We start from the raw sequence: 21,135 nt of genomic DNA on the forward strand, positions 1-21,135 counted from the left end.
GCATCGCGCGCGAGCGGTTCGGTGAGGCGTCGTCCAATGGCGCGACGCGCGGGAGGGTTGGTTGGCGACAGTCGAAGAGACAGAATATCGTCTGTACAACGGAAACAAAACTAAGTAAAATACAAGGTGAATGCAAGAAAATTAAGACACGTGTTCTCGAGCCTTGGTGTCGCCGTCGGAGGATAAGAAGATCATGTCGCCGTCTTTTAACTTTGTGGACGGCGGCACCATGACCATGTTTACGTTGACGCGCGCGTCGGCGTCGGCGGAAGACGCGGCTTCTGCACGAATTTCCGCCACGGTTGACCCGCGTCGGACGCTGCGAACTTCGGGTAAATCATCTTTCCAAGTGATGACCATGACGCCGTCGTTGTTGAGATCGACATTGGGAAGTTTGGCGGACGGGTTCTTCAGCGCAACTTCGGCTTCGAATTTCGCGGCTTCTTCGGTTTGGAAGATGCCTTTGCTCGGCTTGGGAGTGGTGCGCTTTCCAGCCATGAGGATATTGAGCGCCGGCGCTTCTTCTTCGCCACGACGCCAGCGCTCTTCGCGGGCGAGCTGAGTTTGTTTCGCGCGGGCGATGCGCTTGCGCTTTTCAATCTCTGCGGCGGTGGCGGACCAGTTGCTCAGCAAGGTTTCCTTGTCCTCGCCAGAGGCGTCGTCGCCGTCGATGGATTCGTTCAAAAGCTCTCCCGCGACGGTTTGAAGCTGACGAATCCGCATATCGACGTCATCGTCGTCGAGCGACGACAAATCGTCGTCAGAATCATTTGCATCATCCGCGCCCTCGATGACAATTTCCGCCGTCACGCGCGTCTTGTGCCCGAGGTTGTCGACGCGATGCCAGCGCTGGTCGACGCAATAGCAAAACTCAGAGATGAAAAATTCGCTCGTGCCTTGACGGGCGCTGGTCAAACCGGACGCAATGACCTCTTTCATGAGCGCTTCGTGATGTTTATCAGCCATCCAAGCCGCGACGTCACTCCACTCACTACGCATCGGTTCGGCGACGAGCATGCGCGAGCCATTGGCGTCGATGACGACGCCACAACTTCGGCGCCCGCTTGACACGAGTTGTACGCCACCGCCGACCGAAGGAGTTTCGTCCGTGTGTGACGCATCTTGATACGACTTCGAAGCGAACTTGGGCTTCCCTTTGTACATCCATTGGGCAGCGACACCAAACTCAGCGGCGTCGTGCATCGAACGCGTGCGCACTTGCACCTCGAGAGGTGCGCCGTCGGGTCCACCGATGGCGGTGTGAAGCGACCTATACCCGGTTTTCTTGGCGTTGGTGATGTAATCGTCATACTCTCCTTCGATTGGGCGATACATCTTGTGAATCAAGTCGAGAAGCGCGTAGCATGCGTCGATTTCTCGTTCTGTGCCTCGCTCAGACGTGCTCGCGTCACCGACGACGATGCGCATCGCGCGCGTGTCGCACACGCGTTCGAATGGTAAATTCTTGCGCTTCATCTTCATGTACGTGCTGTACGCGCTCTTTAGCCGCGAAGACACCGAGATGTTCAAATCGCTTTGAGTCGTATAGCCATCCATGAGAAGTTCGCTCCACAATCGACCGCGAATCGCGTCCAGAGTGCTCAGCGACGCGGCGATGCTCCCAGGTAGCGCGGTCAATCCTTCGACTTGCAACGAATCACCCTCGCGAGTAGACAACCAATCGAAAGAAGGTATACTCTCGATGCGATGCTTCACATCTAACTGCCAAGGCGCATATCGGTCGTCATCGTGTGACCCGCTTCCGTCAAACGAGTCGCTCTCCGTTTCCTCCTTGGCGCCGAAAAACGACACAGCGTCCAAACCAAAAAACGAACTCGGAGACGATTCCGTTTGCCCCGTCTGCTTTGACTTCGAGCTCGATCGCGCGCGGCCACTCATGTCTTTCGCGCGCGGTTTCCAAGCCTTCGATCGCGCCGTCATGATGCCGTCGAAATTCTCCGGGTCGAGCACGGCGAAGCACAAATCCTCGAGCTCTGATTTGATGGCCCACATCCCGAGCTTTTCGGCGAGCGAGCACCACACGCGAAGCGTTTCGTTGGCGATGTCCATCGCCTTTTCCTCGCTTGATATCGCGTATATCGTTCGCATGTTGTGCAAACGGTCGGCGATTTTAATCAAAAACACCCGCGGGTCGCGAACGATGAGCAACAAAATCTTGCGCAGCTGAGTCAAATCTTCCTCGCTCAGCTTCGCCTTGACTTCGACGTCGTCGACGTCTCGTCGTCGGCGACGCATGACTTCGTTCATCTGACCCACGCGTGAGACCTGAATCACCAAATTATACACCCGCGTCCCGAACGTCGCCTTGAGCGTCTCATCCGTGCACGCCGTGTCGTCCAACACGTCGTGCAACAAGCACGCGCACACGGCGTCTCGACTTCTCGACCCATTCCCGGGTAAATTCGCCGCTAAAATCTTCGCTGACTCCACGCAATGCTTGGCGTACGAGTCCCCATTCTTTCTGCGCTGTCCGCGGTGCCAAGACGCGGCGAAAGCCAGCGCGCGCTTCACCTCGGGTTCTTGGAAAATCGCGTATCGCGACACGTCGACGCCGTGCAACGTCTTCCCGTCAAAGTCCCGCGACTCCCCCACCCAAGACGCATCCGCGCTCTCCGCTCGCGCCGACGCCCATCCACCCCTATTACTCGCATCATCGCTCGCATCGCTCCCGAACACTCGCCCCTTCCACGCGCGCTCCCACATAAACGCCGTCGCCCCCACGCACGCCGAAGTCACGAAACTCGCCAAAAACGCCTCGTTGAATTCCCCGAGCTCCGTCGCCCGCTGACTCATCCGCACGAAAAAATCCGGCGCCTCGGGCGGTAAAACCCGCGTCCGCGTCTTCTCCGCGCGCCGTCGCGCCCCCCTCTCCCCCCTTCCGCCCGCGCGCGTCGCGAACGCGCGTCCCGGTCGTCCATCTTTCGTTCGCGCGCGCGCCTTCCCTCGCGCGCGTCGCGCGAGACGGACGCCCGTCTCGCGTCCCGGTCGTCCCGCGGCGATCGTCGACATCGACGGGTTCCCTCGCGTCGCGATCTCGACGCCGCGGCACATTCGCGCGCGAGTGTGCGCGCGAATGCGCGCGCGAATCCGACGCGGCGTCGTCGCGGTCGGTTCGCGGTCGGTTCGAACGCGCTGTGCAAATTGACGTCTCACTGTTTGCGCACACACCGACCGACCGTGAGGTCACACGCGGGTGTCCATCGCGAGGCGCGTCTTTCGCGCGGGAGACCTGAGACTCGATGCCGGTGCGTGGCCCCTAAATACGACGTCATCGCGCGATAAAAAAAGCGTCAACCCTAACGGTCGGTCGGCCGTTGCGATCGATTCGCCGTCGCGCGCCGTCGAACGATGACGCGCGACGACCACGCCGACGTGCACGCGGTCGCGAGGGCGCTCGCGAGGGCGCCGAAACGCGCGACGCGGCGCACGGCGAAGGCGCTGCGCGCGCTCGTCTCGCGGCGCGGCGCGCTGACGTTCACGGACGTCGAGGACGACCCGGCGCGGTTCTTCGCCGCGCACCGCGCGCTGGCGACGCACGCGACGACGCTGGGACCGGGATTTTGGATACGGTTCACGGTGCAGTATAACTTGTTCGCGGGGACGTGCGCGGCGCTGGGGACGGAGGCGCAGCGCGCGCGGTTGGAGACGCTGCGACGGCGCGGGACGCTGGGGTGCTTTTGTTTGACGGAACGGCTCGCGGGGGTGAACAGTGGGTTGGTGGTGCACACGCGCGCGGATTGGGACGGGAAGACGGGAGGGTACGTGATCAACAGCGGGGAAGGGGACGGCGGGACGAAGAATTGGATTTCGCAAGGGTTGACGGCGGACGCGGCGGTCGTCGTCGCGAATTTGTTCGTGAAGGGTCGATCTTTCGGACCGCACGGGTTTTTGGTGACGATGCGCGAGGGGGCGTTCGGGCGTCTGGCGCGAGGGATCACCGTCGGCGATATGGGTTTGAAAACGACTGGTAACGATCTCGACAACGCCTGGGTGCGATTCGACGACTTTCGCGCGCCCGCGGAGTCGTTACTGGCTAAATATGGGGACGTCGACGCGAGTACCGGTGAGTACGTGGCGAAAAAAGAAGGGATTCGCACGATGGACATGATCGGTCAGCGTTTGTTCACCGGGCGCGTGGCTGTGGCGCAGGCGGCGTTGACGTTTGTGCGCAGACTCTTCGACGACACGAAGCGGTACTCGGACCAGAAGCCCTGCACTATGCGCGGTGATTCGCCGGCGTTGACGGACGTACCTCAACTGCGCGCGCTTTACGATGAAGGCTACGCGACGATCGATCGTTTGGATGCGTACGTGAAGCAGTGCGAAAATGAATTGTGCCAGTGCTTGCGGCGACGCGAAATCCCAGACGCGGTTCTAGTCCAAGCCATCGCCGTGGCGAAGATAAAAGCCGTGGAGGGCGCGATCGATCTCGCGTTTCGCCTGAAGCAAGAAGTCGGGTCGTATGCCTTGATGTCTGGCACAGGATTCGACAACACGGACTTTCTGCAGTGCTGCAAATTTGCCGAAGGAGATAGCCGTATTTTGTCGCAAAAGCTCGCGCGCGACTGCTTCGGCGCATTTCAACGCAACGATCAACGCAGCGCGGTCGGGGTAAAGTCGGAGATCGAGCTTGATTTATGCCAGCGAATCGATGAACACATGCGAGACGCGCGCGAAGCAAATGCAAACGTGAGTAAGATCGAAGCGTGGGATTCGGCGTGGCGCGAGGTGTATCGTCTCGCCGAAGTCATTTGCGAGCGCGTGATGCATGAAAAGAGTTTCGCCGCCGCTGCCGCGGCGGGATCGGTCACGCGTTCGAAACTGTAGCGTTGGTGCGGCTGATGACTGTAAATATTACTTTAGAACTACTTTGCGACTGATTTACAACGCGTCTACGATTGAGTGAAAAGATTGGCGAAACGTCGACGTTTAACGTCGCGAGCGACCGTCGTCCCGTCCTCGTTCTCGGTCTCGCGATCGGTCACGCTTGCGATCGCGGTCTCGCGATCGCGATCGATCTCGCTTGCGATCGCGGTCTCGTGATCGCGACCGGTCTCGCTTGCGGTCGCGACGCTCGTCTTTGTCTCTGTGCGAATATTTGCGGTCGCGATGCTTGTCGTCGCGCTTGCCCGCGCTCTTATTGTCTTGCACCATGGCGTAACGCGCATTGCCACCGCTGATATGACCCATGGCGTTAGATTTGATCTCAAACGTTCGCCCAGCGCCCTGAAACGTGCGCTTCATGCCTCGACTGGATTTACCATCCGCCTCGTCAAAGTCCTCCTCCGTCCCACCGTTTTTCCCGAAACGCTTGAAATTCTTCCAAAGATGATGCATCGATTGCGAAAAGTCGACGTGAATGCGTCTGTCGTCGATCAAAACATTATCCATCTTGAAGTACGCCTGCTCGGCCTCGTGTTTGTGCTCAAAGTTAACGAAGGCGTACCCAAGACTCGCTCCCGTCTTGAAGTCGCGAATGACGTCGCACGACAATACCTTACCAAATCGACTGAAAATGATTTCTAAATCCTCATCCGTAGTCACTGGGTTCAATTTGCACACAAAGAGCGATTCTTCCGGCGGTTTTGCGTCCGCATCGGGCAAGTCTCCTATGAGTTCAAGGACGACGGCTCGATTGTGCGCCTCGCGCCCACGCTTCTCCTCTTCAATCTGTGCCTCATCCTTATTCATCTCCGCGTTGACATCGAAATCATCCTCTAACCTATCATCATCGGGGTCCTCTTTTCTAGGCGGCGACGCGTCCGGGACGAGTTCGGCGAACCCCGGGGGATCGTCGAACGGGTCGTCCAGCACGACGCAGTGCTTTATGCGAATATTCTGCCACGGTCGTCCACTTTCATCGCAATACGCCTCATTAATCGCCCTCAACACGTCCATCCCCTCTGAAACCTCCCCAAATATCGTTCGCGTCCCATCCAACGCGTCTACCGCGCCCGCGCGCGTCGTGATGATGAACTGCGACGCGTTCGCGTTCTCCGCCGCCGGCGCCATGCTCACCGTTCCAAACTTTTCATGCTTCCGCGTCGCGTGTATCTCATCCTCGAAGAACCGCGCTTGCTCGCCGTACAGAAACTTAAACACCGAGTCTCCACCGCGCCCGGTGTTCGTGGGATCGCCCGTCTGCGCCATGAAATCCTTTTGAATGTCGAAAAACTTGCAGTGGTTGTAATACTTCATCTTGCACAGCTTGACGAAATTCAGGCACGTCTTCGGGGCGTCGTCGACGAACAGGTCGATGACGATGTCCCCTTTCGAGGTCTCGAGCAGGACCGCCATGGGCGCCGCGCGCGCGTCGCTCTGTGCGATTTCAGCGTTAACCTCGATGGAGTCGTCACAGTTCGACGCGTTCGCGCGCGCCTCGAAAGCCTCGCGCGCGCGTTCGCGAGCGCGTATCGTAAGAAACCGTCGCACTTCGCGACTCGGGACGCGAGACCGTCGACGCGCGCGACGCACGCGGAGGAAACCGATCGATCGCGATGGCGGAAGGATTACCGCGCGAGGAGGTCGAGCGCATGCTCTTCTTCGAGGACGCGCGAGCGCGCGCCGAGGCCGAGCACAGACAAAACCCGCACGACGCGCAAGTGCTCACGCGATGGGGCGGCGCGCTGCTGGAGCTGGCGCACTTTCGACAGGGCCCAGAGGCCGTGGACATGATCGAGGAGGCGGTGGAAAAGTTTGAGAGCGCGTTGGAGATCAACCCGAAGAAACACGACGCGCTGTGGTGCCTGGGAAACGCGCTGACGAGTCAAGGATTCCTGTTCCCGGAAGCGCGCGAGGCGATGAAGTACTTTGAAGAAGCGAAGTCGTGCTTCCGACGGGCGCTGGAGGAGGAGCCGAATAACGAGATTTATCGCAAGGCGCTGGAGATGACGGATAAAGCGCCAGGTTTGCACGCAGAGTTGCAGCGACAGCTCGCGGAACAAGCGGCGCATCAGCAGGCGTACGGCGGTGGGATGGGCGGCGGCGGTGGGATGGGCGCCGGGGCGAATAAGGCGGACGACGAGCACGACTTTTATTGGGACGTCCTCGGGTGGTGCACGTTCGGTTTGATCGCCACGTCTTGGCTCGTCATGGCGCAGATGCAAACCGCGCAGTGATGCGTTCGTGGAAAACTAATCGTTCGCTAAACGCTCGTAGCGCTTGAAATTAGACGTTTCACCTTTTCAACCTCGCGTTTTCAAACTCGCTCGGGACAGCCGAGCGGGACGACAGCCGCATTCTCGCGCATGCTCCTCGGCGTCGGCGCGCGATTTCAAATCGTCTTACAACGCACGATGTCGAACAAAATAACCGCTCTCGGCGCCGCCAAACCGAAGGCGCAGATGGGGCTCGGCGCTTTTCTCGTCAAGGGTGTCAAGATGAGCGAAAACAAAATCCTCGCCGCGAGCGCGCCCACGCGCGCGGTCGCCGTCGAAGCGAAGGCGAAAGAGAACGCGGCGAGCGCTTCGACGAACACCGCGGAAGGCGCGGGCGCGGAGGCGACGAAGGCGGAGAAGACGACGTCGCGCGGGAGAAAGACTTCAAAACCGGCGTCGTTCGAAGCGTCGCCGGCGAAGCGCGCGAAGAAAGCGGCCGGCCCCGGCCCCGATCGCTCGCACGAAAAGAAACACTGGGAAGCAGGTCGTCATCGAGTCGTAGGCGTGGACGAAGCGGGACGGGGACCGTTGGCAGGACCTGTGGTGGCGGCGGCGTGCTTCGTGCCGAAGGATTGCGTCGTCGACTGCGTCAACGACTCCAAGCAGCTCACTGAGGAGGGCAGAGAGGAGATCTTCGAGGAGCTCATGGCGAATAAGGATATCGAGTACGGGGTGTGCGTGATCGATCAAGATCGCATCGATGAGATTAATATTTTGGAGTGCACGATGGAGGCGATGCACCGAAGCGCCGCCGACGTGCCGAACGTGGACTGGGTGTTAATCGACGGGAATCGCGTTCCGAAGCCGCTGGAAGGCAAAGCCGAAGCGATCGTGAAAGGTGACGCGAAGAACGTCGCCATCGCCGCCGCGTCTATCATCGCCAAGGTCACGCGGGATCGAATGATGCTCGAAATCGACAAGGAATTTCCGATGTACGGCTTCAAGGACCACAAAGGATACGGCACCAAGGCGCACATGGCGGCGATCGACAAACACGGCCCGTGCGTGTACCACAGGAAAACCTTCGCGCCGATCAAGCACATGGACTTGTCTAAGTGGCCGGAGTGCATGAAGAAGAAGACCTAGTGCGCGCTATCGATTCAATACAACTATTTCTGCTACGCTACGCTCGACGCGACGGTCCCGCTCTCGCCCTACATCACCGCCCGGTACACCCCGAGCGCGACGAACGCCGCCGCGAACGCCCCCATGGCGATCTTATGCGACAAAACGCGTCGAGGTTCTCGGTACACCTCCCACGTCACCATCGCCGCGCCCACGGCGCAGGCGGACGTGCCTAAAACTCGACAGCTCAGGCAATCGTCGGCGTTCGTCGCCTTCGCGCTCGTTCGCGGGGCGTAGGTGAGGTGCGAGAACGGAATCGACGTCGCGGCGCGCGCGCTCGACGCGGCGCTCGATTCGCGCGCGCGCGCGCCGTCGACGCCGTCGGGCATGTCGTCGAGGTCTGAGGAGGCGTGGTCGGCGGTTAGTTGAGCTTTCGCGCGCGGCGGTTGCGTCTAATATATGTTACTACGTAGTCGCGGGCGCTTCAGGCGCCGGTGCATGCGCATCATCGACGGTTCCTTCGATGGAAGTAGTCGCGTGCACTTCGTGTGCCGGTGCATCCACGTCATCAGTGTCCATCGGCGCGGGCGCGGCCACAGGTACGCCCGGAACCGTTTTGGTTTGCAGCGGGTGTGCACCCCCCTGCTCTTGCGTGGGTTTGGCGTCGCCTTTCGAGTATTTCATGTCGACAAAATGAGTCGCTCGATAGTCATCGATCATCGCCACGTAAGCGAGCACTTCTTTCATCGAACGTAATTTGTGGCCGCTTGGTGAGAGGAATTCTTTGTACGAAGTCCCCGCAAGACGTCCACCTTTTCGCTCAAACACGTCTACACGCCAGCCGCGACCGCGAATGTCGATATTGGGCGCGTGCTTTTCGACATACGCGTACAATTTCTCAAGTTCGCTCGCTGTCGCGTTTCTGACGGCGAATTTCGTCTCGCGAACCTCGCTGACTGGCTTCGCGGCGGTCGTTTTCGGCTTCTTCAACTCCAACCGATCTCTAAGTCGCACATTCTCCTCTTGCAGAGCGCGTACTTTCGCGCGCGAACTGTCGAGCTGGAACTCACGAGTTTGCACGCGTACTCGTAATCTTTCGAGCTCTCCTGCGTATGATTTCATTTCCTCTACGCTCACGGTGGAAGAGCCGTTGATGCCCCTCTTAATATTCTGATCAATATAACGCGCATTTGCAGCGCGTTCCTCCGCGAGTTCTGTCTCGAGCTGCACGAACTTTTCCTCGAGAATCTTGAAGAAGCTCTCATCGATGACGGTTGAGAGCGCTTTGGGAACTCGAACCATCTGGTTTGGCTCTGCTTTGACATCAGGACGCTCCATATTGCTTTCTTCTTTCTCAGTGACTGTTTTCTTTGCATCTGCCGCTGCCGCGACTTTATTGACCAAAAGTGGAGGAACGGCAATAGCAGGCGAAGGCTCGACCGTTTGATCATCGACCGCAGTGCGCACTTGAGCCTCTCGCATTAAATTCTCGCGCCGCGACACCGCAGTCGGTGCGGACGTCGGTGCGGAGTGGAACGCGTCGCCAGTGTCCGTTTCCGTTCTTGTCGGCCCGCGTGCGTCCGCTGCGGCGTGCGACGCTAGCGCAGGAACCACGAATTCCTCGTCTTCAATTCTAGTTTGCCATTGATACTCAAACTCTCTTGACATGATGCGCGCCATCTTGAACACTGGCGTGTCGTCTTTGTTGTAAGTCATCGCATTGGACCAAACCAGTCGAACGTCGGCGGCGTACGCCTCGACATTTTTCTCGTCGTAATACCCCGCGTCGATGCGTTCTTTAATCGTACCGAGATCCATCGGATTTTTAATGACTTCGAAGTAGTCTGGAATCTCCCAGTACACCGGATCGACTGGACGCAAGAAAATGTACGCGTTCTTGTGTACCATGAGAGAGCGATGAATCGACTTGATGCGGGTAAGTGGGGTCGCGACACGTCCGCCTTTCGGCCTACCGCGCGGCGCTGGAGCCTTATTCGCACCGTCGCTCCCTCCATCTTCATCGTCTTCGTCGAACGAGCTAGACTTGTGCAAACGTTTTCGTCGCTTCGCCGTTTGCTTCAAAGACGTCGTTCCCGCGCCGCGGCCGCCGCCGCCGGCTAAACGATACCTTTGAATACCGAAATAATAATCCTGCATGCATTGCACTAGATGACGCTTGAACTTTTGATAGGTGATGTCGGCCTCCTTGAATGCTTGTTTGTTGTGTGTCGGTTCCAAGGAGTCCGCCTCGATGACACCGATCATATCCTTCATCATTGTGTTCGCCTGCAGCTGCGAACCGAAGCGTTGGTGCATGCGAATCAATCGGTTCTTGTTGTAAATGTGGAACCCACACTTCTTCGAAGTTTCATCCGCGGCGTATCCGATGTGAATCGTGATTCCCGCGTCCAAGCCTCGCGGCTTGTACTCCGGAAACACATAATATTCTCGCGCGAGATGCGCGATCGGGTCTCGCGGCACGACTGGTCGCCCGCGAAGCGTGAATTCGCACCGCGGTTTCAGGTACAAAATTTCCATGTAAGCACGTAAACTATAGTCTTCCTGCACATCAATCGACGCCTGCTGGCCTTCGCGCGATTGTTGGAAAATCGGTCCGCGCACCGCTCGCTCGTCATCTGGGATAGCCCCCACCAGACGAATGTCATCCTTGTAGCTCGTGAAATCCAACTCGGGCGGATCGCGCAAGTTGAAAAGTACGATGCGCGTCCCGTGTGAACCTCTTATCTTGTCCAACTCTCGCATCAACTGTGGCTCCGAGGGTACGAATGAATATCGCAAGATCACAGACATGTGTTCATCCCATTTTTTCGTATTCGCTGGTTCGCTCGCGACGTATGAAACCCTGCCGCCAGTCGTCGCGTCTCGCTCCATCCTCCACGAAAACATCGGAATCAGAATGTCGTCCAGCTCGGCGTCATCTAAAAACGTCTGTGACAGGAACGCGACGTGGGCGTACCCATCTCTTTTCGTCAATATCAACGCGTCTCGCGCCAATCGCATCGATCCAGACTTAAAACCGATACCAAACCGCCCGACGTTCCCAGCCTTGTGTTCCTTGTCGCTAAAACCAAACGACAGCATGCCGACCAGTCGCCGACGATCCATGCCCACGCCGTCGTCTTGAACGATGATGCCCACATTATTCTTGGGATCGACCATTTTAGAAAGCTCTACGACGTCGACGTGTACGGCTTTGGCTCCACACTCCGCGTCTTGCGCGCTACGTTCGAGCGAGAGCGAACGCGCGCGTCAGTCTCGCGTTCCGTCGCGTCGAAACGAAGAAAATCGAGCGAAAACGAGATTCACCGCGCCTCTCAAAATCGCATCGCTCCGCTTCGTAAACGCACTTATCGATCAGTTCCGCGAGCGCCCCTAACGGCCACACGTGACTCGTGGCGTTACCTGCGCTCAAAAACGACGCGACGCTCCGCATCAGTCAGTCTTCAGTCTCCGCGACTCGCCGTCTCCGCGATCGTCCCGATTCTCCGCGATCGCGCGCCGCTTTCCCCGCGTTTCCCCCTCACATCTCTCACGCACTCTTCAGCATCCGCGGGTGCGCCTTCGAGTGTTCCATAGCTCGCGCATCTCTCTGTCGATCCACGTCGAACGTCACTCCGGGAGCCGTCGCGCGCTCTTCCTCCTCCTCGCCGTCCCGTTCGTCGCCGACGCGTTCCAGCCCCGCCAGCTCCACGCGTTGTGGTTTTTGCTTCCGTCTCTGCGTCGTTCCGTCCCGGTCCCACCGTCAGTCGTCCGCGACGCGCGAAACCGTCGCATCCGTCTCCTCCCGCGTCCGCGTCGCGCGTCGCGCGCGCGCGCCGCGACGGTCGCACCATTCCGCTCGACGTTCGCCCGCGCGCGTCCCGTCGCGAACCGATTCACGAAAACCCGCGTCGACGCGCCGATCCCGCGAATCGCCCGCCGTCGCGCGCGCTCGCGGCGCAATAATTTAACCCGCGCGTCGCGTCGCGCGCGCGACGTCGTTCGCGCGCGCGCGACGAAGTGCCGCGCGCCGTCGCGGCGTCCGAGCGCGGGCAACAACGCGCGCGTTCGGACGCACGAGGACGCGCGACGCCGCCGTCTCTCGGCGCACACGCGCGCGCGCGCGACGCGAAGATTTTTCTCCGCCTCGGCATGGCGCGCGATCGGCGCGATCGAGCGTCGCGCGCGGATGGGACCGCTCGAGCGAACCCTCGCGGGCGCGCGCGCGCGCGAGGCGTCGTCGTCGTCGTCGCGGCGTGCGCGGCGATCGTCGAGGCGGCGGTCGTCGAGGACGCGACGAGTCGGTCGATCGGGTTCGTCGCGACGGGCGAGGACGCGGTGGTGCGCGCGCGGGTGGTGACGGATCGGTCGCGGGCGAGGACGCGGGTGTCGGCGCGGTGCGCGAAGGGGTGGGAAGGCGAGACGCGCGTCGAGGCGCGCGACGACGGACGATGGCCGGACGACGTCGCGAACGACGGCGTGTACGCGGCGAAGTGCTCGACGGATGGTTTGCGAGCGGGTGAACGCGTGCGGTGGCGATGGGAGGTGGAATCGCCGGAACGCGCGTTCGCGCCGACGGGACGGGCGAGATATTACGGGACGGTTCTCGAAAAAGATTTAAGAGCGGATACGAGTCTGAGCGTCGTGCACGTGTTCGCCCCGGACTATCGGAAGATGACCACCGACGAGGGCGAACGGGTTGGGGTGTACTTTGAGGGGCGGTATTACGACGACGTCCTCATGCGCCGACGAGGATCGAATCGTAAGGAAGCCGTGATCGGGGTCGATTTGTCCGCCGCGAATTGGCCCAAGCACAAGTTTAAGCTCGATTTTCACGGTCGGGTGTTCAAGTTCGACGAGAACGAGCGCAAGGTAGAGGAAATTAATTTGCAGTCGCATTATCAAGAGCCAGGGGAAGAGACGTACCTACGCGAGAATCTCGGATTCGCCATACTGCGCCGCGCCGGCGTGCCGGCGTCGCTGACCAAGCACGTACAAGTCCGCGTGAATAACGAGTTCTACGGATTATTCTCGTTGATCGAGCAAGTCGACTCGACTTTCCTTCGCCGGAACTATCTCGATCCTGAAGGAGCGTTGTATAAGGCGGTGAATTGGAAGTACAGCAATCTTCGAGCGGGAGATCCGAACCTGCCTTGCCCGTACGCTACGCCCGATTACAAGCGAGAATGGATGAACGACGGTTGTCCGGAAATCTATCGTAAAGCTTCAAAGGCGAATCGTGACAATTGGGACGATTTGTGGGAGCTCACGCAAGTGATCGAGCGCGTACGCAGGAATCCCGGGGGCGAGGCGTACTTGCTGTACGATCATACCAATCTTCCCGCCTTGGTGAACGAAATGGCTGCACAAACGCTCATGCTCGGAGCCGATCGCTGTACAAAGAACTACTACATGCACAAAGACTGGACGGGCGAATGGTCGCGTATTCCGTGGGACGTGGAAGACGTGTTTCCGGGAGATAAACGATACGGCATCGACCTCTGTAAGTCGAGTGAATGCGACAAGAAATCAACCGCGTATTGCATTCTGTCGTGCGAAAAGTTCAACTCGCCGCTGTACTGCGACCGAAATCATCCCCAGGACATCTTTTACGCTCAATCTCCCGAGCAAGACCCTCGATCAACGTACAATGTTCTCATAGACGTTATGCTCGCAGTCTGGCCAGTCAAGGAGATGTACTTCACCCGCTTGCGCACGCTTATGGATGAGATTTTGGCAACGTCGTTCATCGACGACTACGCGAGGCGCACGTTGAACATTATACGCAAAGATGCTCTGCGGGATTCAGAGAAGTGGGGGGTCGGCGCCGTGCGAGCTATCGACCAAGGCGTGCTTCAGCTGCTCTCGCAAATCGTCCCGAAACGCCGAGACCAATTGTTCAACCAATACAGCTCCATGATACCATCGTCGACGCCTTCGAATGCGCGAGTGTACGTCTCACACGCGCAAAAGAATGGCGTTGAAGCGTACGTCAAGATTAGTAATCCGAACGGCTATGCCGTGGACGTGTCGTTTTGGATAGTCGAAACTCGAGGCGGGTGGAAATATACGCTGAAACCGGGCACCGTTCTCGGCGCCGGTCGCACCCTGTTCGTCGTCAGGGACGCGAAAGAATTCAGACGTCGCGCGACGTGGGCTCGCCGCGAATACCCCGAAGGCGTCTTCGTGCAAGGAAATTTCCAATCTGATTTAGACACAGATGACGTGAATATGATTTCTGTGACAAGGACATCCGAGCGCGTCGCCGCGCTCAACGGACGTGGGCGCGCGTTCAGACGGTTTCGACCACGCGTAGGATTCGACAACACTTCGTGCGCGCTCCCAGATGTCGGTCCTTGGAGCGAATACGGTGATTGCTGCGCCGAAGGCAAATGCGGTTTGTGGTGCGGCGTCCAAAACGCCGCGCGAGTTCGACGTCGAGACGTGAACATCACGCTCGGACTTGATCCGAACGATTTACCGCAGTGTTTGGTCCATAGCTATGAGATTGATAGACGCTGCGCGAGCCTTGAGTGCGGCACGCCGAGACCGCCGAACTCGACGGCGTGTCGAATTCCCTCGAATGAATCGTTTGTGCGTCTCTCGCGAAACGACCAAAGCGTCATCTTTAGTCCGATTTTCGGCTTGAACACACGCACGTGGGAGGATTGGAGTTACAAGGTGGAAGTCGCACCGCACGACGCGCACGGCGTCGATGGCGCTTCAAAGTCGTTGAAAATCCTCGTACACTCGGGTGGTGGTTTGGCGTTTCGAGCGACGGCGCGAAACGACACTCGGCTCACTTCCGCACACTTCTGGATCGCGAGACACGCCCCGCCCCAACCCCTTCCGCGCCTCGTCTTCGACCTCGAGTCGACGAGCGATAACACCACGACGACGCGCGCGGCGCCCGGAGAGTTTCTTCGAGGCATCGCCCGCGCGCAGAGCGACTGGAACGCCGGTTGCTACGTCGAAATCATCGCCGATTTCGCCGGCTTCGACGACTCTCCGACCACCGCGGCGCGCGAGCCGTCGTCCGTCAAAATCGTTCTCAAGAGCGCGTTCGGCTCGCCAACGCGTCTCTGGCTCGGTCGCGCGGTGGCCGTGTTCTCATCTCACGAAAACGCGCCGTAAACGTTCGTTTGTATGATAGCACTCGACGCTTTCGCCGCGACGACCGCGCGGACGAACGGCGTTCGTCGAACGCCTTCGCGCGCGACGCCTCGCGCGCCTCACACCGCGACGCGCGCCGATTCGCGACATGCGCGCGATCGCGCGCGCGCGCCCGTCGGTGGCGCCTTCGCGCGCGGTGCCGACGCCGCGACGCGGGACGATCGCGGTCGGTCGCGCGGCGCGCGCGCGCGCGCGCGTCGACATCGTTGCGTCTCACGAGTGCGCGAACGCGCGTCGTCGCGTCGTCGTCGCGCGCGCGGCGACGAGCGACGACGCGAGCGACGACGCGAACGAGACGAGTGGGATGGCAAAGGTCAAGGCGTGGTGGCGAGACGCGGCGAAGATCGATAAGAAGAAGATTGCCTCGCTCGGTTCGGCGGCGTTGCTGTCGTACGGGTTCGTGAGTAACGTGTTTTACGTGACGTCGTTGATGCTGGCGACGTACACGGCGGTGAAGACGACGGGGGCGAGCCCGCTGGTGAATTCGCTGTCGATGAAGACGTTCGCGTCGTCGTATTTTGGGTTGTGGATGATTCAAAACTTTTTGCGCCCGGCGCGATTCGCGTTGTCGGTGGCCATCTCCCCGGGGACGGATAGAATCGTGGAGTTCTTTCGTAGGTACGCGCCGAATAACGATAAGAAGTGGGCGTTTGCGTTGACTGTGTTTTGCATCAACGTTGTCGGGACTTTTGCGTACATGTTTGCCGGGTTTGGATTGATCGTAGCGCTCACGGGCGTACCGCTGGAATTGTCATCTTTCGGCGGACTGTTGGCAGCCGCCAAAACGGCAAAGACGGGCGCGGTGTAGCGCGCGCGCTGTCGAGGCTGATTGAAATTCAATTATTGTACGTGTGTTTACTAATCGTCAAAGTGCAACGCGCCGTCGTCTTCGTCGTCGTCCGAGTACTCCTCTTCTCGCTTCAACACGGTGACGATATCGCGAATCACCGAACCGCCGTGTCCGCGCCGTTCGAGCCAAGCCATCAGACGTCTTACGCGCGCCTGAAAGTCTCCGCGTTTATTCCTCTTAAACTGCGTTCGAGCTGCCTGCAAGAGTTCCTTTGCCCGCGTTCGTTCTAAATTTTCCTCGTCGTCCTCGTCGTCGTCCTCGTCGTCGTCCTCGTCGTCTTCAAATAAATCAATCTTTATGGCCCCACCCTCCGCGAACACGGGCCCAAATCCTAAGTCTATGTCTCGATCATCCACGCCTTTCTGTCGCAGCGCCCCTCGCACGCGCCACGCCGCCCATCTCGAGTTTCTCCACTTGTACCTCGCGAACGCCTCTGCGTACGCGGCGTCGCTTTGCACCCCCGCGCGTTGCATAGCATCCAACGCCTCGTTCGCATCCTCAGCCTCGTATCCCTTATCGATCGTCAATTTATCAAATAACTCCTTACGCGTGCGCGGTTTGTATTCGAGAAATCGCACGATTTGCGCTTTGGCGTCGTCCACGCGCGTCGGTTGAAACGCTCCGGTGGATTTGTACTTTGTCCCACTCAGTGGTTGATTCTTGAGCGATTCAAAGACGTCCGCGCGCGTCTTCTTCCTAGGCACCTCGGATGCATCGTCGGCGTTCGCCTGCGCGCGCGTGCGAAGCGCGAAGCCTCGCGTGCGCGATGGAAACGACGTCGTCGTCGCCGACTGGGACGAGTCCAACTTCAAACGCCTCGGCGTCGCCTCGGCGTGCGTGAGTCGTTCGGCCGGAGCCAGTGGGCGCGCGCACGCGGTACGAACGAATGTGAGAAACATATCGACGCGCGCGCGACGCATGCGATGGCGAAACCGCGCGCGGTCGTTTGAAGACGATGCAAGCGAAAAAGAGATGGATACGTTTCCGTGATAGTAATACAAAATTGAATCAGTGTCTGTGGCAGACGTTGTATTGAGCCAACGTTTGCAACATGTTGACCACGTCGTCGGTGTCGTCGAGATACGCAGGCGCCTTGCTCGGTTTTTGACCTATGGTTGATGTGTAAATGGACGCGCCGGCGTAGAGCGGGAGCTGCGCGTGCGTGTTGACGGCGACGAACATGTCCTCGTCCGAACGGTCGTCGCCAACGGCGAGAACGAAATCGGCGACGTCAGCGGAAGATTGCGTGTCTAAAAGTTGGTTTATCACCAGACCTTTGTGCACGCCCTTGGGTTTGATCTCGACGGTGCCATTTCCGGCGATGACGTCCACGGGGTCGCCGTGTAACACGCTCTCGAGGTGATCGAGAAGTTCCTTGGCTTGCCAAGCCCCAAAATCGGGATCGGCGTCTCGATAGTGCCACACGCAAGAACTTTCTTTGGACTGGATGAACGAACCGTCCGTCGCTTCGGCATACTGCTCTAAAATTGGTAGGACGGTATCTTTCCACTCGAGCACGCTGTTGTCCGTGCCACTCGGAGCAAGCTCGTTCCACGCCACGTCTGATCCGCGGCGGAACCAGTATCCGTGCTCAGCCACCATGCAAAGACCAGGAATATTACCGAACCACTTGTCTAAAGTCTCGCGCTCGCGTCCAGACACGATACACACCTCGTTTGCGTCGTCATTTACGAGGACGGTGAGGAGGGACAATAAATGCGCCGTCGGCGGCTGCGCAAAGGATGCCAGTGGTACTAGCGTACCGTCGTAATCGATCACGAGCTTTCGACGAGTCGCCTTGAGGTAGTTGGCCACCACACCGGCCGTGTCGAGCTTTCGGAACGTCGAACTGAGATGCACGACACGGAAGTTCAACCCGAAACCCAAACCGTAGCATCGGTTGCTCTGAGCCTTCTCTGTCACGCGCTGAAGCTCGGCGAGGCAAGATTGCGCCCAGAAGCCGACGTGGTGCTCGCTAACGTAGCGCCAGTGCTTCTCATGACGAGCTTCATGCTCGTGACCGCTCATTTGAAGTGCTTTGTACATGGAATCCGCGACATCCTCTTCGTGCCACGGGTTGACGCGAAGCGCCCCTGAGAGCGACGGCGAACACCCGGTGAACTCAGAAATAATCAAAGAGGATTGTCGTGGCAACGAGAAACCATCGGACGTGCCCTGGGACTCGTCATTCGGACCCTGTCTACAAGTTATGTACTCGTATGGCGCAAGGTTCATACCATCGCGCGTGGCCGTGACCACAGCGATGTCCGCGACTGAGTACAACGCGATGCGCTCGTGCAGCGGCACGGGCCTCACTTCAAACTTCACAACGTTGACACCATTCTTTGCATACTTGTCATTTATTCTCGCCACCATCGAATCCACGGTCGCTCGCAAATCATCAATGTCCCGCCCACTTCCGCGAGGTGGATTACACACTTGATACAGCACAATTTGCTCGGCGATTTCTGGGTGTTCGTCGAGCATGCGTTCAAACGCCGCGATTTTCTGATCGATTCCCTTGAACTCGTCGAAATCATCGAGACCAAGCAACATTTTGCGCCCCGCAATTTCGGTGACGAGTTCTTTCCGACGATCCTTGCACATTTGTGCGTCTAAAACATCTCGCAAACGCGACGTCTTCACGCCAGTGGGACAAATCTTAACCGACACGAGTCTGCCGAAGTTGTCGATGACGAGCGACCCGCGCTCCATCCTATGATTTAATCCGAGCAACCGCGTGCAGCACGACAAAAAGTGTCGAGCGTAATCGAACGTATGAAAACCGACAAAGTCGGCATTTAAAAGTCCGCGCAGGATTAAATCTCGGTTCGGCGTCGTTCTGAAGATTTCGCTCGACGGAAACGGGCAGTGCAAAAAGAAACCACACTTGACGGCGTTGAAGCGTTTACGCAGAAACGTCGGCAAAAGCATCAAGTGGTAATCGTGCACCCACACTTGATCGTCATCACTGCACACCACTTCCATCAGCTTATCCGCGAAACGCTTATTCGCCGCGATGTACGCCTGCCACTGATGTTTTTGAAATCGCGAATCCAACGGCGACATCGGCAAGACGTAGTGCATCAGAGGCCACAGATACTGTTTACAGAACCCCTTATAAAAGTTCTCCTTGGTATCTTCGGGCAAAAACACCGGCACCGCATCAAATCTCGCCTCTAAATCGTTCGCCACCGCCTCTTGCAACTCAAACGGCACTTGCATCGGCAACTGTCCGACGTTTATCACCGCGTCGTACTGCCCGTTCGCCTCCGCTCCTTCCCGACATTGATCGTAAATGCTATCCCCATCCTTTTCGAACGCATACTTGTGTCCGTACGGTTTCCCCGCCTCCGCGTCCTCTCGCATCTTCAGCGGTAACGAATTACTGACGATGAAGACGCGTTCGACGCGCGGTTCGCTCGCCCCGCTCGCCCCGCTGAGATCGGCGCTCGACCCGCCGATCGTGTTCGGCTTCCCATCGTTCGCGTCCTCCCCGATCAGCGCTGTTCGTTTCGCAGACCACATCGCGCGCATCGTCAGTCCGTCGTTCTCGCGCGACGCCCGCGCGCGCGCGCGCCGCGAGCGCGTCTCGACCGCTCGAATCACCAAAAAACCCAAGACTCCGATTCCGCGTTTCGTCGCTTCGCGCGCGTCGATCGACGCCGCGCGCGCGATTCGCACCTTGTAAGTCCGTGACGGATGAGTTGTTATTCGCCGTGCGGCGCATCGCGAGCGCGCGCGCGGTCGTCTGCGGCGCGCGACGGGACGACGAGTCGCCCGTCCGATTCTGTTGCACCGCGAGCCGACGCCGCGAACGCGCGCGACGAGACGAACGCGAATTCGCGCGCGCGATGGACGCCGAAACAAACAAAATTACAACAAAACGAAAACTCCGACGCGCCGTCGCGACGCCGCGGCGCCGCGCGTCGCGCGCGTCCGATCGAAATCGAGCGTCGAGCGTCGAGCGTCGAGCGTCGCGTCGCGCCGGATAAAGCGCGCGCGTCGTCGTCGTCGCGCGACGCCTCCGCGTCCGCGCGCTCACGCGTCCAAGATCTTCTTCGCCGCGAAAAACGTCATGAAGAACAGCGGCACGTCCGCCAGGTGCGACACGAGTCCCCCGAGCCGTCGCTTCGCCGGGTCTCCCGTGGCGTACCCGCGAATGTACTCCACGCGACCGACCGCCCACACGCAGAGCAGGATCGCCGACGCCCGCGGGTACGCCAGTCCGCTCGCCGTCCCCATCGCGATCACCGGCGCGTAGTTCTCCAGCGTGTTCTGGTGTCCGCGCTGCACGCAGTCGAACTGTTTCTTCTTTTCGTGTCCCGGCGGGGCGTACAGGTCGGGGTACTCGACGCCGTGCGCCTTCCGCGCGCGCGCGACGCGCACCGCGCCGTAGACGAGCGGCACGAAGCACGCGCCGACGGCGGCGACGACGCAGCCGAACTCGCTCGCGATCTCGAGCGGCATCGCGGCGAATCGATGAATCGTTCGGTGAATCGTTCGTTCGACGCGTCGATCAGTGCCGCGCCGCGCCACTCCGCGCCGCGCCGAAAACGCCGCGCGCGTCCGGCGCCGAAAACGCCGCGCCGTCGATGCGGCTGGAGACGTACGAGGCGATCCGACGCGAGATCGCGGCGACGCCGTGCGACGCCCACCCGAACGTCGACGCGCTTCGCGCGGCGCATCCCGAGCTCACGCTCGACGCGCTCGTGAGCATCGCGTCGCAGGAGTCGTCGCGAAGGATCCGCGCCGCGCACGGACGGCAGGTGCGCGCGATCGAGGCGCACGCGCGGCGGTACCTGCTGGGGGAGGATGTGTTCAGCGTGGCGCAGAACTTAGACTTTCCGGCGTGTCAGTTGATGCGGT

The 21,135-nt window shown here is 59.4% G+C and overlaps 11 protein-coding genes across 11 annotated transcripts; 5 read left to right on the forward strand and 6 right to left on the reverse strand.

Moving 5' to 3' along the window:
• Positions 1–106: 106 nt before the first annotated feature.
• On the reverse strand, positions 107–2,814 carry OSTLU_25333 (predicted protein; the record flags this gene model as incomplete). Its single annotated transcript, XM_001420794.1, has 1 exon — positions 107–2,814. The coding sequence occupies one exon, from the start codon at positions 2,812–2,814 to the stop codon at positions 142–144; it is 2,673 nt and encodes an 890-aa protein (XP_001420831.1). The 3' UTR covers positions 107–141.
• Positions 2,815–3,369: 555 nt separating this feature from the next.
• OSTLU_26886 (predicted protein) lies at positions 3,370–4,894 on the forward strand (the record flags this gene model as incomplete). The annotated part of the gene is made up of 1 exon (XM_001420635.1): positions 3,370–4,894. One exon carries the CDS (start codon positions 3,370–3,372, stop codon positions 4,846–4,848), a length of 1,479 nt encoding a protein of 492 aa, XP_001420672.1. The 3' UTR covers positions 4,849–4,894.
• Positions 4,895–5,328: 434 nt separating this feature from the next.
• Positions 5,329–6,318, reverse strand: OSTLU_3507 (predicted protein; the record flags this gene model as incomplete). Its single annotated transcript, XM_001420795.1, has 1 exon — positions 5,329–6,318. A coding segment is annotated over one exon (990 nt), but the record flags the coding sequence as incomplete, so codon positions are not given.
• Positions 6,319–6,536: 218 nt separating this feature from the next.
• On the forward strand, positions 6,537–6,950 carry OSTLU_7779 (predicted protein; the record flags this gene model as incomplete). The annotated part of the gene is made up of 1 exon (XM_001420636.1): positions 6,537–6,950. A coding segment is annotated over one exon (414 nt), but the record flags the coding sequence as incomplete, so codon positions are not given.
• A 687-nt stretch (positions 6,951–7,637) lies between these two features.
• OSTLU_7887 (predicted protein) lies at positions 7,638–8,204 on the forward strand (the record flags this gene model as incomplete). The annotated part of the gene is made up of 1 exon (XM_001420637.1): positions 7,638–8,204. A coding segment is annotated over one exon (567 nt), but the record flags the coding sequence as incomplete, so codon positions are not given.
• A 504-nt stretch (positions 8,205–8,708) lies between these two features.
• GTE3501 (predicted protein) lies at positions 8,709–11,423 on the reverse strand (the record flags this gene model as incomplete). Its single annotated transcript, XM_001420796.1, has 1 exon — positions 8,709–11,423. The coding sequence occupies one exon, from the start codon at positions 11,421–11,423 to the stop codon at positions 8,709–8,711; it is 2,715 nt and encodes a 904-aa protein (XP_001420833.1).
• A 1,494-nt stretch (positions 11,424–12,917) lies between these two features.
• On the forward strand, positions 12,918–15,377 carry OSTLU_26891 (predicted protein; the record flags this gene model as incomplete). Its single annotated transcript, XM_001420638.1, has 1 exon — positions 12,918–15,377. One exon carries the CDS (start codon positions 12,918–12,920, stop codon positions 15,375–15,377), a length of 2,460 nt encoding a protein of 819 aa, XP_001420675.1.
• Positions 15,378–15,720: 343 nt separating this feature from the next.
• On the forward strand, positions 15,721–16,224 carry OSTLU_26892 (predicted protein; the record flags this gene model as incomplete). The annotated part of the gene is made up of 1 exon (XM_001420639.1): positions 15,721–16,224. The coding sequence occupies one exon, from the start codon at positions 15,721–15,723 to the stop codon at positions 16,222–16,224; it is 504 nt and encodes a 167-aa protein (XP_001420676.1).
• Positions 16,225–16,274: 50 nt separating this feature from the next.
• On the reverse strand, positions 16,275–17,165 carry OSTLU_26893 (predicted protein; the record flags this gene model as incomplete). Its single annotated transcript, XM_001420797.1, has 1 exon — positions 16,275–17,165. One exon carries the CDS (start codon positions 17,163–17,165, stop codon positions 16,275–16,277), a length of 891 nt encoding a protein of 296 aa, XP_001420834.1.
• A 101-nt stretch (positions 17,166–17,266) lies between these two features.
• OSTLU_51081 (predicted protein) lies at positions 17,267–19,794 on the reverse strand (the record flags this gene model as incomplete). Its single annotated transcript, XM_001420798.1, has 1 exon — positions 17,267–19,794. The coding sequence occupies one exon, from the start codon at positions 19,792–19,794 to the stop codon at positions 17,275–17,277; it is 2,520 nt and encodes an 839-aa protein (XP_001420835.1). The 3' UTR covers positions 17,267–17,274.
• Positions 19,795–20,307: 513 nt separating this feature from the next.
• On the reverse strand, positions 20,308–20,736 carry OSTLU_26895 (predicted protein; the record flags this gene model as incomplete). The annotated part of the gene is made up of 1 exon (XM_001420799.1): positions 20,308–20,736. One exon carries the CDS (start codon positions 20,734–20,736, stop codon positions 20,308–20,310), a length of 429 nt encoding a protein of 142 aa, XP_001420836.1.
• Between the last annotated feature and the right edge of the window lie 399 nt (positions 20,737–21,135).

This window comes from Ostreococcus lucimarinus, chromosome 12 (assembly GCF_000092065.1).
Source record: "Ostreococcus lucimarinus CCE9901 chromosome 12, complete sequence".
In the NCBI taxonomy this organism is placed as follows: Eukaryota; Viridiplantae; Chlorophyta; class Mamiellophyceae; order Mamiellales; family Bathycoccaceae; genus Ostreococcus; species Ostreococcus sp. 'lucimarinus'.